General features: G+C 46.3%; 1 protein-coding gene and 1 long non-coding RNA gene across 4 annotated transcripts in view; one reads left to right on the top strand and one right to left on the bottom strand.

The window, feature by feature from the left end:
• Positions 1 to 819: 819 nt before the first annotated feature.
• Ilkap (ILK associated serine/threonine phosphatase) overlaps positions 820 to 15,559 on the top strand; it is a 34,743-nt gene continuing 20,003 nt past the window's right edge. Inside the window, exons 1-3 of one of the 3 annotated variants that reach the window (XM_042259848.2) lie at positions 820 to 968; positions 1,271 to 1,391; positions 6,808 to 6,981. In XM_042259848.2, the coding sequence (XP_042115782.1) occupies positions 6,930 to 6,981 (52 nt within the window). In that variant the 5' untranslated portion in view covers positions 820 to 968; positions 1,271 to 1,391; positions 6,808 to 6,929. Of the gene's footprint in view, positions 969 to 1,270; positions 1,392 to 6,807; positions 6,982 to 7,238; positions 7,745 to 15,559 lie in introns of those variants that run through there. The other 2 variants (XM_076549592.1, XM_076549593.1) reach the window with 2 other exon arrangements.
• LOC121821992 (uncharacterized) lies at positions 4,884 to 6,898 on the bottom strand. Its single transcript, XR_006062896.2, has 2 exons — positions 6,793 to 6,898; positions 4,884 to 6,547 (listed from the first exon to the last, which is right to left on the bottom strand). It is a non-coding gene; the product is annotated as an uncharacterized LOC121821992 (long non-coding RNA).

The raw sequence follows: 15,559 nt of genomic DNA, 5'->3' as shown, positions 1-15,559 counted from the left end.
GGATGGTCTCCAACATACCTCAACAATTACAAGCCACGTATGCAAGCAACAAGGGACCCTTCTAGTGACCACGCCTCCCACGACGGTCGTCTGCCTCTGGCTTGGCTCTAACCTTGGTGACCATTGAGTATCTAGCACCCTGGTAATGTGGCACACGTCTTTAATCCCAGCACTGGAGAGGGAGAGGCAAAGAGATTCTGTGAGTTCAAGGCCAGCTTGTTCTACACAGAGTTCTAGGACATCCTGGACTAAATAGAGGGACCCTGTCTCAAAAAACAAAACAAATAAATAAACAAAAAAAAATCTTAAGAAGCTGGAGAGATAGTTCAGTGGTTAAGAACACAGGCTGCTCTTGCAAAGGACCCCAATTCGGTTCCTAGTACCCACAAAGCTGCTCACAAACATCTTTAACTCGAGGTTCTTATGGGTTCTGTCAGCACCAGGCATGCACTAGGCATGCACATGGTGCACAAACATGCAGGCAAAACACTCATGTATAATAAAAATTTTTAATTTTTAATTTTAATATTTTAAAGTTAAATATTTAACTTAAAATTTTTAAGTTAAAATAAAAATCAGGCAGGTGGTGGTGGCGCACCCCTTTAATCCCAGCCCTTGGAAGGCAGAGGCAGGAGGATTTCTGTGAGTTCAAAGTTTTCCTTTGGGAACCAGGAGGAACTGGGGACTTCATGGGGTGCAGCACCATGGCCAAGGAGAGCTGAACCCCGCCTTCAGACTCACTAGGCTGGAGACCCCACCCTAGGGCTGCCGCAGCGCCTCCTGGGAGATGCAATTCCCACGCGTGCTCCCAGAGGCCTGTGCGCGAGCAGGTGCCAACGGTGCCAACGACGCCAACGGTGCCGAGGGAGCGGCCCGTGTCCTGCTGAACCGCCGAGGGATCAGGCTAGCCCCGAGGCGGGACGCGCGGCATCGCGTCCCCTGGCCACCGTAGCAGTGGTTTACCGTTGGTGAGTGCCTCTCTCCTCTCCAGGTTCAACCCCCTTGACCTCCAACCACCCTAGCGGGCCCTGTAGCTGCCTAGGTTTGTAGCCACACGGTGAACCTTCCGGTGGACTGCCACACCGGAAGCTCCAGCTTTCTTTCCCTATCCCCCTACCTAGGAAGTTTATTCTCAAGCCTCCCCAACCCTAGCCCCCCTCCAGAGCAAGCCAGCCCCCACTACCCCCCTCACCCCCCCCGACACTCCCCCACCGTAGTGGGGGAACCAGAAGCTTAGTGCAGGTAACTTGCCCTTGTCCTAACATTGCAGGATCTGAGCTGCCACTCACTGGGCAGCGCCTTAGCTGCTGTATTCACCATATGGAGGGAGGCGGTGGACATCCTGCCCAGAGAAGCAGGACCCCCACAGGAGCGTGCCCACCCCCACCAAGGTGAGTGCTCTGTGAGACGAGGACCAGGCTAAAAAACCTGGGAATGGGAGGCCAAATGCCCTTCCTTCCTGTTCTGCCCCACAAACACACCCCCTACACCCCCATGGCTCCCGGACAGTTTCTGCTGGTCCTAACTGGTAGTTGAGGAGGAGCCACCTAGTTCACAGAGCTGAGAGCCAGCCCTGGGCAGCGCTCTTACTACAGAGGGACATGGAGGATGCCGGACAAAGGAGGGAGAGAGAAATACCACTCATTGCCTGTGGGATGGAATGTAAAAGCTTCAGGGCTGGCCTTGAGCCCAAACTCCTGTTTGTTTTCTAGCTAAGGATGTGGTGGGCACTTGAAATCTGAGACTTCCAGAAGATCCTAGCCACCAGCTGGTACCTCGCACAGAAACCCCCGCAGGTCCTGCCAGCACCGGACCTTTGCTCTTTCTCCTGTAGCTTTGCTCAGGAGATGGCTCAAGACCCATCTGCACCAGAACCCTGGTCCCTGGGAGCTCTTTTGGAGGCCTGGCTGTCCCTGGGCTCTGCAAGAGCAGACAAGATGTGGGTCTTGTTGGGCCCCGGTCAGTCCTGACCCGGGAGGAGAAGACTGGAGTCTGTATATCCTACTCAGAGATGCTGTGAACAAATCACTGGAGATAGCCCGTGTCCCCTTATAAACAGGAAGGAGTTTCAGCAGGAAATTCAGCCTCGCCCTGGGGGCCACAGCCTCTGCCTGATGAACGTAATTTCAAAGGGGATGATACTTCCCAAGCATCAGTGTGTCAGACACAAGGCCAGGACAGAGAGTTAATAAGCATGGTGAGAGTGGAGAAAAAGCTGAGATGTCCTCCAACAGGCAGGCCCTGGGGAAGGCTGCCTGAAGGAGGTAGCCCAGGAACCCTGCAGGACATGGAGGACTGAGGACTGGGGTTTGCCTTTCAGAACCCAGTGGTCTGATTTCCACAGAAAATTCTTATAGTAATTGGATCTCTGAGATCCCCCAACATGGGAGGGAAATGGGGATGTGGGAAGGGTAGCATAAAGCTTCTCCGTGGAGGGTGTTGGGCTGTACCAGTAGGGCTCAGCTAAGATGTCTTCTGTGGTCCCACTGGCTCGCCTCTCCTCCTTTCCCGCTGGGTGCAGAGACTGTGCATGCCGCACCTTGATCCTGTAAGGCTTCCTGGTAGCAGCTTCCTCAGAACTGGAGGGGTAGGCAGACTCCATCCCATCCAGCCATACTCCCTGCTGTCCCTTGGTGGGGGTGCCAGGGGCAGTACCAAAGCAAAGGTGGGGTGTGGTGCTTGTATCCCCTCAGGGGTTCACTCTGTGTGAGAAAATCGGCCAGCAATGTCTGTTGCTGTGTAACAAACTACCCCACAATTTAGCAGCTTAAGCATATTACAGGTTCAGTGGTTTAGGAATCCAAGTGGTTAGTGGTATCTCTCTCTGCCTGGTAGTGTCTCACAGGCCACCGCTGTGTGTGCTCAGGCTGTGGTCTCATGTGAAAGCCCAGCCGGGAGGAGATGCTGTCACACACAGTACAGTTGGCAAGATTCAGTTCCTCTCTAACAAAATGAATGCCAAAGGGCCTCATTTTCTGCTTTTTGGCTGGAGGTCTCACTTAGCTCTTAGCATGGGCCTATCCACAGTGCACCTCCCAATGTGAGAGGTGCCTCCCACCTGACCAAAGCACGAGGGAGCAAATGAGGAAGTTTCCTCTTTATCATCCATCTGACTTCATAAAGGAAATTCTGGGATATTTTGCTCTTTGTAGGAGTTCAAGCTCATACTTAAAAAGGGAGCAGGTCTATACTGGGGTACATATACCAGGAAGGGAGACGTTGAGGGCCACCTCATGGTTCATCTCCACAACTCTTATAGTGTCCTCAACTGTCTTGGACACAATACTCTGTTCAGTATCCTGTGTACTCCTGTCTGGCCTTTTAAACAAAGTCCTGTTACATCCTGGTATATGCATATGGAGGCAGGCACATGCTTGTTAGAGCCGTCTCTGCTCTCTGTTGACCCTTTTCCAGGGCAGCTAATTTCCTTGAATTTCCCTGTCTGGGTGACATAGAGCTTCTAAAGCTGGGTTGCTAGGCTGTCCCTCAAGGAAGAAGCTTGGGCCCTCAGTTGATACTTCAGAGGTCCCTTAGGAATAGACTGGGAGAAATGACGGATGAGCGTGGGGAGAAGTCAGCCTTGGTGCCCTTGTCTGTATCCACAGGGGCCATACAGATAAGGCTTGAGCACAGCAGAGCCCATATCTGGGTAGAGCACCTTTCAGCCCTCCTAGACAAGGTCAGGTACTCTCACCTCCCTGTGGTCCCTCAAGGTTCTCTAAGGCTTTGATGAGCCATCGGTTCTGCAGCACGGTGTGCCATCATACCATGGCAATCTCTGATGTTTCCCGCCTCCAGGTTCATGCAGAGCTGGCACCCTTGGCTGTTTGCCTATATAAGTAATAAACCTCAATCTATGAAAGACTGTTTGTACTGGGATGGAACCTGGGTTGTTACAAATGAGAAACAGTATCCACTGTCGCCTGGTTACACCGCTACCCCTGGGCTGATATCTCTATAGTGAATCTCAGCTCCCACCGTGCCCTGTGCTTGCTAAAATGAAAAACTGGAGCATAAGACCTTCTGTACCTCCTCTTGCTCAGTGTAAAATTCCTTTCTGCCTTTGTCCCCCTGCTCTTCTGAATATTTGAACCAGAATCACTCTGGCCATCCATAGACTCACTTGGGACCTGGCCAGCTCCCCAATAGGCCAGCATGTGAAGATGACAATGGAACTGTCTTTGTTCCGCATGCGTACAACAAAGTTGACATTACCTGTATGTATACAGAATGTACCATTCTGTGCAAGGCCTCGCCACTCCACATAGGTCAACCTGAGCACTGGAAAACACAGTAGAAGTGTAAAATAGAACAGCTATTGTGGGGAATTCAGCGGTTTCTCAGTACACAGAATTACCATGTGACCTGTGTGGCAATCCTAGGCATATGAGAGCTGTAACAATGCAACAGCTGTGTCCACAAGCAGAACTGACAGCATCCCAAAGGTGGGAGCAACTTGAGTGTGAACTCTCAACAGGTGAACCCTCAAAATAAAAAGATACAAGCCAACATGACTAGTCAATTACAATGGGACATTATTCATCCATGGAGGAGAATGAAGCTCAGACATAAGTACACATGAATGACTCTTGGGGGAAAAAAAAACCACTAAATGAAATGCAGAATAGTGTAGGATTCCACTTACATGAAGTGCCCCAAAGGCAAACTCACAGAGGCAGAGGAATAGGAAAACTGTCTCAAATAAATGGAGGTAATCCAGAGCGTTTGTAGGGAGTGGGGTGTGAATATAACTAAAATACATTCTATGCATATCTGAAATTCTCAAAAGCATTAAAAGGAAAAATATGAAGACAGTTTTGGAACTAAAGGTGGTGGGACCCAGGACCCAGGAGTGTAGAGACAATAAATGAGGCAGACTAAAGTCCCATGCAGTAGCCAACTTTATTCAGAGCATCAGACAATTCTGAGGATTAAGAATAATGTGTAAAGTATACAATAACAAGAACAAGCTGCACTTGGCAAACATGTTTTTCCATAGAGGCATAGAAGCATCTAATTGAATGACAGCAGCAAGCAATAATGAGAAATCTGAAGTAAACTCATTCCTATCCACTACACCTGGGAGGAGCATGAAACTATATTCCAAGAACAGTTCTGTTTTGAAGAAACTGAACTCACAAGGCTCTTGTTTACTTGGGGTTTTCTCGAAGGACTCCATCCTTTGACCGTGTTTCTACAGTGACAGTTTGAGACATGATTGTGCTTAGCATCATGATTGCACATTAAGTATGGTTGAACTTGTAACTTGGTGGCAGTGCACAAGACAGGGTTTCTCTATGTAACAGGTCTGGCCATCCTAAAACTCGCTTTGTAACCAGGCTGGTCTCAAATTCATATTATTCCACCCATTCGGTACAAGGCCAGGCAAATTCCATGGTAGATCTAACCGTGATCTCCTTCTGAGGTCATGACTGAAATGGCTTCTATGTGTGCAAAGTGCTCTGAATTTTCTTTTCTGAATCTTTGTTATTATGGCTGTGTTTGGCCTGTGAAAGTCACTCAGCTTTATAATTATGATTCATGCACTTTTCTGTAATTAGAGTTTGACTAACTCAAAGTTCACTAACCACACACCTGTTTGAATGGTTAAAATCCAGAATTCTGAGAACAAATGATGTCGCGGCTATGGGCAGCAGGCACTCCCATTCCCTGAGGGTGGGAATGTAAAATGCAACAGCCATGTTGGAATGCACTGATAACTCCTCCCCAAACTAGATAGACTTGCACTATATAATCCAACAAATGCACTCTTGTTGTCTGGTCAAAGAAGCGGAAAACTTAAGTGCACACAAATATCTGCACATGGACATTGTGATGGTTGACACTGAGGGTCAATTTGACTAGATTAAGGGATGTCCACAAAAATAGTAAAACACATCGTGTTCTGAAGCAATTAGATCATGAGGCTCTGACCTAGTGAATGGTTTAACCCTGTGGCAGGTTTAACATTTTAAGAGATCGTTGGCAGGGGGTGGCGTGGTGGAAAATGGAAACTGGAAAGAATAGGTCACTCAGGGCTTGTCCTTTGGGATTATATCTTTCCCCGGTTCTATCCTGTTGATGTTCCGCTCCGCTTGTTCACTGTGAAGTGAAAACCTCCTCTACCACATACTCTCATTGGCATGCCTTTCTTCTGCCCAAGCATATGGACCAAGCAACAGACTAAAGGAAAGATGGAGTAGAGAAAATAGAATCAGTCAGGGACTTGAGGTGTTCTGATCACCCATAAACTATTCTAGGGATTCTTGGAGCCCAGAGATCTAAAGATAGTAGGAAAACAAACAAGTCATGTCCAAAAGGGTAGCAATTCAAGCCTGGTGTGGATGAGATTAAAAAGGGAAAGAGGAAAGAGAACTTAAGATCAAGTCAGACTTCCAATTGCCAGGAGTGGTGACACAGACCTATAATCCTACCACTGGGGAGGCAAAGGCATTGGGAGTTCAAGACCAGTCTGGTCTACCGAGCAAGTTCTTGTCTCCACAAAAGAAGATAATTCCATCAAATAACAGCGAGATAGAAGTTGAGCCTGTAAACAAAGAGAGATGGAGCAGTGAATAGGAATAAAACCTGGAGAGACGTCTATACATATAAGGGAAAGACAGGCCAAGTGGCAATTCTGCCAGAATTCATGTGGGATGATGACCATTCGCAGGAGTGGGAAGTCACCAGCAAGCTTAGCCAGAGCTGCTTTGCAGAGATGGTGGGTGATGTCAAGTTGGGGTGGGCTGAGAAGTGGGTGAGAGGTGAGGACAAGAGACAAAGTGCTGTTACTTCAAAATCCTGCAGCTGTTGTGGAGGAGGTGGTTCTGTCTGAGAGCAGTGAAGACTTCAAACAGTGGTCTGGAGGCTGCTGGGCAGATCCACCTATTACAGCCAGAGAACAGCCGGAACAGATTTGCAGTGGAGCAATGACATGTTGCCTGCTGCACCCAGGGAGTCCACACAAGACGGGAAACACAGGTAAGGGGTTGTTGGAAAAAGACTGGTAGGATCTGGATGTGTAGACAATTGATTTGAGGGTATGTTTAAGGAAGTGTGAGGTGTTTTGTGGGTTGTATGTCCGGGAGAGGTGGTAATTCTATGGCTGGATCTTTTCTGAGACAGAAAACACAGAGGACAAACTTGTAATTGGTAAAGCAGCAGCAGTTTTGGTGGCTGAGATGAGGGATGTTTGATATTTTTGTGGCTTGGACTGTCTTCTCTGGTCTCTATCCCAGTGGAATGTCGGAGATTCATCCTGCTCCCGGGTCGGTCAGTGGCTGCTTTGCCTGCTCAATCACACTGGGAAGAGCGGACAGGTGCTGACCTGCCTCCCCTCGTCCGGCATCCTCCAGGGTTCCGCTCCTGACGCCCTGGTCACAGCACACAAGACCGTGCGAGTGCAAAGATGACTGCCACTGTCATCTTTGGGACCAAAAGCCGGTCTGGACGTTCAGGCTCGGCCCCACTACTCCGCTCCTCCCGGGAAACGCCATATCAACAAGTCACGGGATCTGGTGCCCATGCCAGGAGCGCTTGTGCGCTTGCGCAGCCCAACCCCGCCCCCGCGCTTAGCACTCTGGGTCGGCGGCTGCGCGGCGCGCGATTGGCAGGGTCTCGCGCGGTGACTGACGGCGCCGCCGCCGCCGCCCAGGGTAGCGCGGAGCCTCCGCTCCACCGCCCGCCGCCATGGACCTGTTCGGGGACCTGCCGGAGCCCGAGCGCGCGCCGCGCCCGCCTGCCGGTAAGCGGCGCGGGGAAGAGGGCGGCGCCGGGGTGCGCGGCCTCCGCCATCTTCGCGCCACTGCCGCCTCAGCCTCGGCCTGTGCCTCCCGGGGCCGCAGCGACCGCGCGGTCTGGGTCCCGGCCTCTCGTGGCCCACGCACGAAGCCCCGCGCCGAGAGGTCGGGACACCCTGGGTTTAATTTGGCCACAGCAAGACTCCCAGCCGGGTGCTCTGGTCCCGGGCCTAACTGCGTGCTGGGAACCCCGAGAACTTAGAGAACAAGTTTCGACTCCCGTCCCCTCGGTGCGGGACTTGCACGGTCCATGCAGGGCGGTGTGGCCGACCAGCTCGGGAGGCGTATGCCACCCACGTTTGGGGAACGTCTTTGGCAGGGAATAGGAAGGTGTCTTCAGAGCGTTCAGTTCTGATCTTAAGAGATTGTAAGCCGTGGGAAACGCTAAGTACCCAGTGGAACGGTACCTGAAGTCTAGTGAGAGAGACGGGGGAAAGGCGGCTTTTAGTGAGGGCTTCCCGAGAGGGTTGCAGACATTCTAGACGAGGAAACAGTATGTTCAGAAGGGGCCAGGGCTCAGATCTCCAGCTTGCCGGAGCGTGGCGGGCTAGCATGGCGGAGTGCTGGGCTTATGAGAAGGTATTGTTCTGTCTTCTTCAGGGCCTGTGTATTGGCTTCTCACCTGCGCACCTCCAGACTTTATTGAGATGCTTTGTAGTGTCATCTTTTTGCAGTTGCTTCTGATAGATAATGGTACCGTTACTTGCTCCCACCAACCACTCTGATAGTAACAGGAGCTTCTAAATAACTATGCCTTGAGGCTGTGAGTTTGACCCAGCCATTCTTTTTGAAGATAACCACCGTTAGAGTTTTGAATAAAGCTGACTTTATACGGGTAGTTTTACGTCTTTCACAGGAGTATAACCTGTAGTTTTGAATAAAGCTGACTTTATACGGGTAGTCTTACGTCTTTCACAGGAGTATAACCTGTATCTGAATGTGCTTTGGGCAGAGTTTGGATTACCAGGTGTGCCTGGAAATCTGTCATCATTGTACTTCCTATTGCTTTTTATCCAAAGTTAATTTGAATCTTCTCCGAGGTCAAGGCTCTTTTGACATGACATAAAACCTTACAACTCTTTATTAAAACTTGGGATTTAGCAGATGGAATGCAGAGGGCCCAGGCTGACCTGCTTGTATAGAGGCAGTGGGGTATTTAAGATCCTTTACTCCCTAGGAGTGCATTTGGGAAGTGCTTTCTGCTTCCAGGAGGACGCTGACACTGTTACAGTGTATTCTTCAAGTTTTAAAACAAGACAGGCTTTCAGAATTTGTGGAGGACAGGAAGCTGAGGGCTAAATCCTGAAGAGATTGGCAGAATTGAGATTCAAAGTTACTGTAGCAGGCAGTTAAAACAGACTAGATGAGCCTAGCCCTGGTAACACATCTGTAACCTCAGCCCTCACAGAGGCCCAGACAGGAGGATCCTGAGTTCAGGCCAGTCTGGACCACATAATGAGACTTTGTTTCAAAAAACAGCAATAGTACCCACAAAATAGCTACAAAACACCCTAACAAGAGGAAATTTTGTTTTGTTTTAATGTGTACAAGTGTTTTTGCCTGCATGTATATTTGCATCACCTGTGTGCCTAGTACCTGCAGAGGCCCAGAAGGGAGTAGGAGCCCTTGGAATAGAGTTACAGGTGTGAGCTGCCATTTCTGTGCTGGGAGTTGAGCCTAGATCCTCTGAAGGAGCAGCCAGTGCTCTTAACTGGTGAGTCATCATCTCTAGCTCCACGGTGATGACTTAAATCATCATTAATATGATTTAAATGGTTTAATATGATTTATGCTTTAAAAATTGATTTGCATACCATACTATTTACCAGTCTAGCTGGTGGTGGGACCTGGGGGGAAATGGAGCCAATAAATGAGGCAGACTCTGAGGGTTAAGAAGAGTCACATGAGTAAGTGTACAATGACAAGGACAAGCTGCACTTGGCAAAAATATGTTTTCCATAAAGGCATAGAAACATTTAATTGGATAATAACAGCAAACAATAATGAGAATTCTGAAGTAAAATCATTCCTATTCACTACACCTGGGAGGAGCATGAAAACACATTCCAAGAACAATTCTGTGTTTTGAAGGAACTGAGGTCACAAGACTCATGTCTTGTTTTCTGACAAGCACTCAGAATTCTCCTCACAGGACTCCATTCTGAGACTTGTTCCAACATCATACTTTGTTTCAGTAAATCAAGGGTTGCTAAGTAGTCAGGAGGACAAGACTAAATTGCATACTGACCCTCATACATGATGGATCAGTGTAACAGATTTTCCAAAATAATACTGGGATCAATAAAAAAAAATCTAGCCATTTACATGTAGTGTGTGGAAAGTGGAACATACTGTGTCTTCAACTCTGGCTTTGCACTACCCTTTTGCCTTCAGGAACTATTGGCTTGTATGTATAATAGGTGATGCCTCCTGCAGATATTGTATGGATTAAAAAGTACCAGTATGTTTAATGGAACACATGGCCCAGGTTTATGTTATGGACCACATACTCAGGGCTTTGCAGATGTTGGCTAGTTAACATCTGTGAGATGTGCACTGTAACAGCACTTCAAAACCAGTTGCAATGATTTTGGAGTGTATGGAGGAAGATGATGCCACCACTCAGTACAACAGGCATGTTTTGTTGAATTCTTTTGGTTTGGTTTTTTAGTATCAAATCTTATGTTCACACCCACAAGACTTAAATTTTTATGGCCTGTAAGTATGTGTCATATGTTTTCAGATATTGCACTAAATTAACAGGCTTTATCCCAGGACTTAAAAGATTTTGATAGTTGAGCATATCAATTAAAAGAAAAAAGATCTATCTTTTGCTAAAAGGGATGTTGCTTATTTATATAAGTAGTGGAACTTTTTTCTTAGATCCATAAAATGCTTACGTGGGTTGTTTAGTAAGTAGAGTGGGGTTCACTTGCTTGGTTGTTAACACCTGTGTATTTAAAACTCCTGATCAATGTGGAGCTAGAGCATAAAGGTAGAGCACTTACCTAGTATGTGTCAGGCCCTGGGTTCAGATCTGGTACCAAAAAGCAAAAATACCCGATTGTCAGCCTGGGGCTAATGCTCAGTGGTAGAGCACATATTTAGCATGAGAAGTCTTGAGTTCAATCCCCAGCACTTCAAATAAAACTGATGTTTAATTGTTAAGGATTATTTGACAGACTAACTTAAAAGTGTATTTTAGGGACTAGTGTGAAGACACATGTCTGTAATCTCAGCACTCGGAGGCAGAGGCAGGCAGATCTCTATGACTTTGGGACCAGCCTGGTCTATAGAATGAGTTCCAAGATAGCCAGGGCAGCACAGAGAAACCCTATAATAATAGTGATGGTAATAATAATAATGATAATAATAATAAAGCAATTGAGGAAGAGCCTGGGCATCGACTTGTAGCCTCCACACACACTTGTATACATAATGCATGCACACGTGTGCACACACCCACAGACATGTACAGTACCCATCTCCATGGGTATTTATTTGAAAAGTATTGGAAATACAAATATAAAATAAAGGTTGAAATATCAGAAGACATATTACTCTAAAACTTAATGTATAAGCAATATAAAATGCAAGTCATAGAAAGTTAGAGTGAGAAAATAATACAATATATATTATAAAGGATTAATATATTAATATCTAATGATTGAAAAATTCACAGAATTAATGAGACAACCCCTTAGTGCATGCCTTTAATCCCAGCACTTGGAAGGCAGAGGTAGACACACCTCTGTGAATTCAAGGCCAGGCTGATATAGGACTGCATAGCAAAATCAAAGACAGTCTGAGTACATAGTGAGATGCCGTATCAAAAACAAAACAAAAAAGTCTCATCATAATATATAATATCCACTAAACATAGTTCCTAGATATAGATAATGGGGGGGGGGGGATGAGAGATAGCTGTGATTGGAAGGGTGCATAGTTTATTTTCTATTAGTGTTATGGATCAGAGTTGCATGTTGTCTGGTGGAAGCTGACAACAGGAGCTCACATACTTTGATTTCTACTTATTCAAAACAGTGCAAGGTTTTGGCTAATGAAAAGTTCCATAGTATAGTGTTTATGACCCACATCTCTTCCTGGCCTTTTGTCTAAGCTCAGATGTGGTGTTTATAACTACAGCATATTTTAAAGGATCCAACTACACATGTGTTTGAGTATATGAAGGGTGGCCAAAGAGATCCTCATTAGCCTGGGCTTATGTTGTAGGAGAACTTGTAAGGTATGATGGGTCTTTGTAAAGTCCAGGGCAGGTGCCCAGCAAGAGTCCACACTGGGGAATCAGCCAGCTGGGTTTGAATCTTCATTCCACTCCTCACAGCCCTCTCATTTGGGGCAGGTATTTGGCCTTGGTGTCTCAGCTTCCTCTTCATTGAGTAGTAACAGTATCTTAAAAATCTATTATAGTAATCAATTGATTTAAAATGTTTAGAACCCTTAGTGTCTTACAAGCAATGAGTGTTTTACAGCTGATCTCAGTTATGGGCAATAAAATGTGAGGTAATCTCACTGTTTAATTGAAGTATCTTTGATGGTATTCTAGAGTGAGAAAGAACAACATACTGTTCTTTAAGGGTGCAGTTTGAACACTCTCAGTGTTAGGGCTGAAGAGGGGGACCAGGCTGGCATGAAGCAGGAAATCTGTGAGGAGTGCCTGAAAGAACTGAAAATACACATTGCTTCTGCAAAGACAGCTTTCTCTATTGGACAGTGGTCGTGAAAAGATCATGCTTAGGAGAGAAGGATTGGTTGTTAGGTTGGCCTCTGTGCTATAATATACATGCTCCTCTCCTTAAGAGGCTTGGCTTCCTGCTATCCTAGCCTACTGAATGGAGTGTGGTTGTCCTAGATTATCTCATTTTTAAAAGATTGGTGTGTATGGGTGTTTTGCCTGTATGTATGTGCACCAGGTATGTCTGGTTTCCCCAGACATCAGAGGACGGTGTTAGATCCCCTGGAGCTGGAGTTATGAATTGTTGTGAGTCACCTTGTGAGTGCTAGGAATTGAACCCAGGTTCTCTGCAAGAGCAATCACACCAGCCATCAACCCAGCCCTCACACCAGCCATCACACCAGCCCTCAACCCAATACAGTTTTGAGTGTCAGCGGAATGGATATTTTGATTGTTAGGCCTTTGGAAGTGAGCTGATAGAATATTAGGAGTTTGGTAGAGGAATTAATACATAGACTAAGTACTCTTATAGACTAAGTACTCTTTGGTGTTCTACTTTTTTTTTTTTTTGTTTTTCGAGACAGGGTTTCTCTGGGTAGCTTTGCGCCTTTCCTGGAACTCACTTGGTAGCCCAGGCTGGCCTCGAACTCACAAAGATCCACCTGCCTCTGCCTCCCGAGTGCTGGGATTAAAGGCGTGCGCCACCACCGTCCGGCCTGGTGTTCTACGTCTTAGGCTAGAGTAGTTCTTTGTGTCTGTGAGTTCCATAGTTGTCAATTCAATGTACCTCAAATTATAAGATTCTTAAAGCTGTACTGAGCATGTGCAGACTGGTTTCTAGTTATCCTTACTTAAAGGATACAGGCTAGGAGTCGTTTTTTGCAGTATTTACCATGTATTGGGCACTCAGGTAGTCTAGAGACATTTTGGAGTATGCAGGGCAATGTTGGTGGGTTGTTTGGGTAAGGTGACATCTGTGTAAGATAGTGACCATCCCTGGATTTGGGTATTGGAGTGGTCCCAGAAACAAGGGGCAGCTTTGCCTCCTGTTTCCATACATTTTGTGTCTCTTGAGAAAATGAAATCATTTGTGATTCCTCAGTTGAGGGAATCTTGACAGAGCATATTTTCTCATATGTGATATAGGAATAAAGCAAAAGAGATTTTGTTAACTTTAGGGTTTTTGTATATATTGAGGTACTTCTGACCTAAATATCCCCAAGATATCCCTTCCTTGGGATTGGTCAATTCTACTTTTTGTTTTAAAAGAGGAGAATTGGGCTAGGGAGAAGATGGCTCCGTGGTGGAGTGCTTGCCATGCAGATATGAAGATGGGTTCAAATCCCCACTGCCTGGGTACATGTAGGGGGGCAGAGAAGGCTTTCTGAAGCCAAGTGGCTAGCTAATGAGCTGAATAAGCAAGCTCTAGGTTGAAAAGATCCTTTAGAGAGAGATCAGAGAAGACAGCCAGCATCCCTCTGGCCTTCATATACACAATGGCACTTGAGCACACACACATACCCACATGTAGACACACACGTACACCACAAAGGGTAAAAAGGAGAATTGATACTCATCTGTCTTAGGGTTTCTGTTGCTGTGAAGAGACACCATGACCATGACAACTCTTATAAAGGAAAAACATTTAATTGGAGTGGCTTACGTTTTCAGAGTTAGGGTTAGTTGTAGTCCAACATGGTGGCTTGCAGGCAGACATGGTACTGGAGAAGGAGCCACGTGTCCTATATCTTGGTTTGCAGGCAAGAGGAAGTGATCTGTTTCACTGGGCATGGCTTGAGCATATATGAAACCTCCAAGCCCACCTCCACAGTAACACTTCCTCCAGCAAGACCACACCTACTCCAACAAGGCCACACCTCCTAATAGTTCCACTCTCTATGGGGCCATTTTCTTTCAAACCCCCACACATCTCATGTTTATATGGAGACCAAATTATGATACCGATGAATCTCTGAAATATAAATTTATCTAAGTGAACTGATTTACATGAGGGTATTTTTGCATGTGGTCAAAGAAACAAGCAGCAGACCAAAGATCTGAGTATTAGGTTCATAGTGCTAGGAGTTGAAAAGGTACTGTAGGAGGTAAGCATGCTGTATAGTGGTCATCTATACCCAGCCATACATTCTGAGAACCCATGTAGATACTAAAAATGTAAACTCTTATGTTCCCTGTGCGTGGTATTGTGATAAAGTTGAATTTTTAAATTAAGCTTGGGAAGAGGTTGACAGTAACTAATAATAAAATACTTAGAATATATCATAAGAAGTGTGTGTTTTAAGAGCTGGAGAGATTGGCTCAGTGACTAAGAGCACTTCTTGATCTTGCAGAGGATGCAGGTTCCATTCCTAGCACCTACATGATGGCTTGTAATCATCTGCAGCTCCAGTTGCAGAGGATCCAATGCCCTCTTTTGGTTTCTGGGTACCAGGCATGAACATGGTACACAGACATACATACAGACAAAACACTTGTATGCATAAAATTAAATAAACGTAAAATTTAAAGCTGGGCTGTGCTGGCACACACCTTTAATCCCAGCATTTAGGAGGCAGATGCAGGTAGGTCTCTGTGAGTTTGAGGACAAGCCTGGTCTACAGAGTGAGTTCCAGGACAGGCTCCAAAGCTACACAGAGAAACCCTGTCTTAAAAAACAGCAACAACTGTGTGCTTTGGGGATATTCTTAAGTAAAATAAAAGTTACTTGAACATAAATGTTGTAATCCTATGGCTGTCAGTCTGATAACCAAAATGGCTACTAATAGCTTCCAAGTGATTAAGTGACGGGCAGCATGGAGAGCAAGGATTCCCTGATGAAGGGATACACAGTGGGCCAGGGCTGAGGGTAGCACAAGATTTCATTATGCTGACTTAGAATAGTGTGCAGTTGAAAACAAGACTGACTTTGGAAGTTTCCCATTTAATACAGTTGGACTGCAGTTGATACTGACTGACCAAAGCTGTAAAGTGTACGTAAGGGATCTGTTTACCCCACTCCAACAGGATGGTTTCTCCAGATTCTTGTGTGTTAATTCATATGTTT

Source organism: Peromyscus maniculatus, chromosome 13 (genome assembly GCF_049852395.1).
Source record: "Peromyscus maniculatus bairdii isolate BWxNUB_F1_BW_parent chromosome 13, HU_Pman_BW_mat_3.1, whole genome shotgun sequence".
Lineage (NCBI taxonomy): Eukaryota > Metazoa > Chordata > Mammalia > Rodentia > Cricetidae > Peromyscus > Peromyscus maniculatus.
Note: the sequence above shows the minus strand (reverse complement) of the source record. Positions and strands in the feature narration are given on the sequence as shown.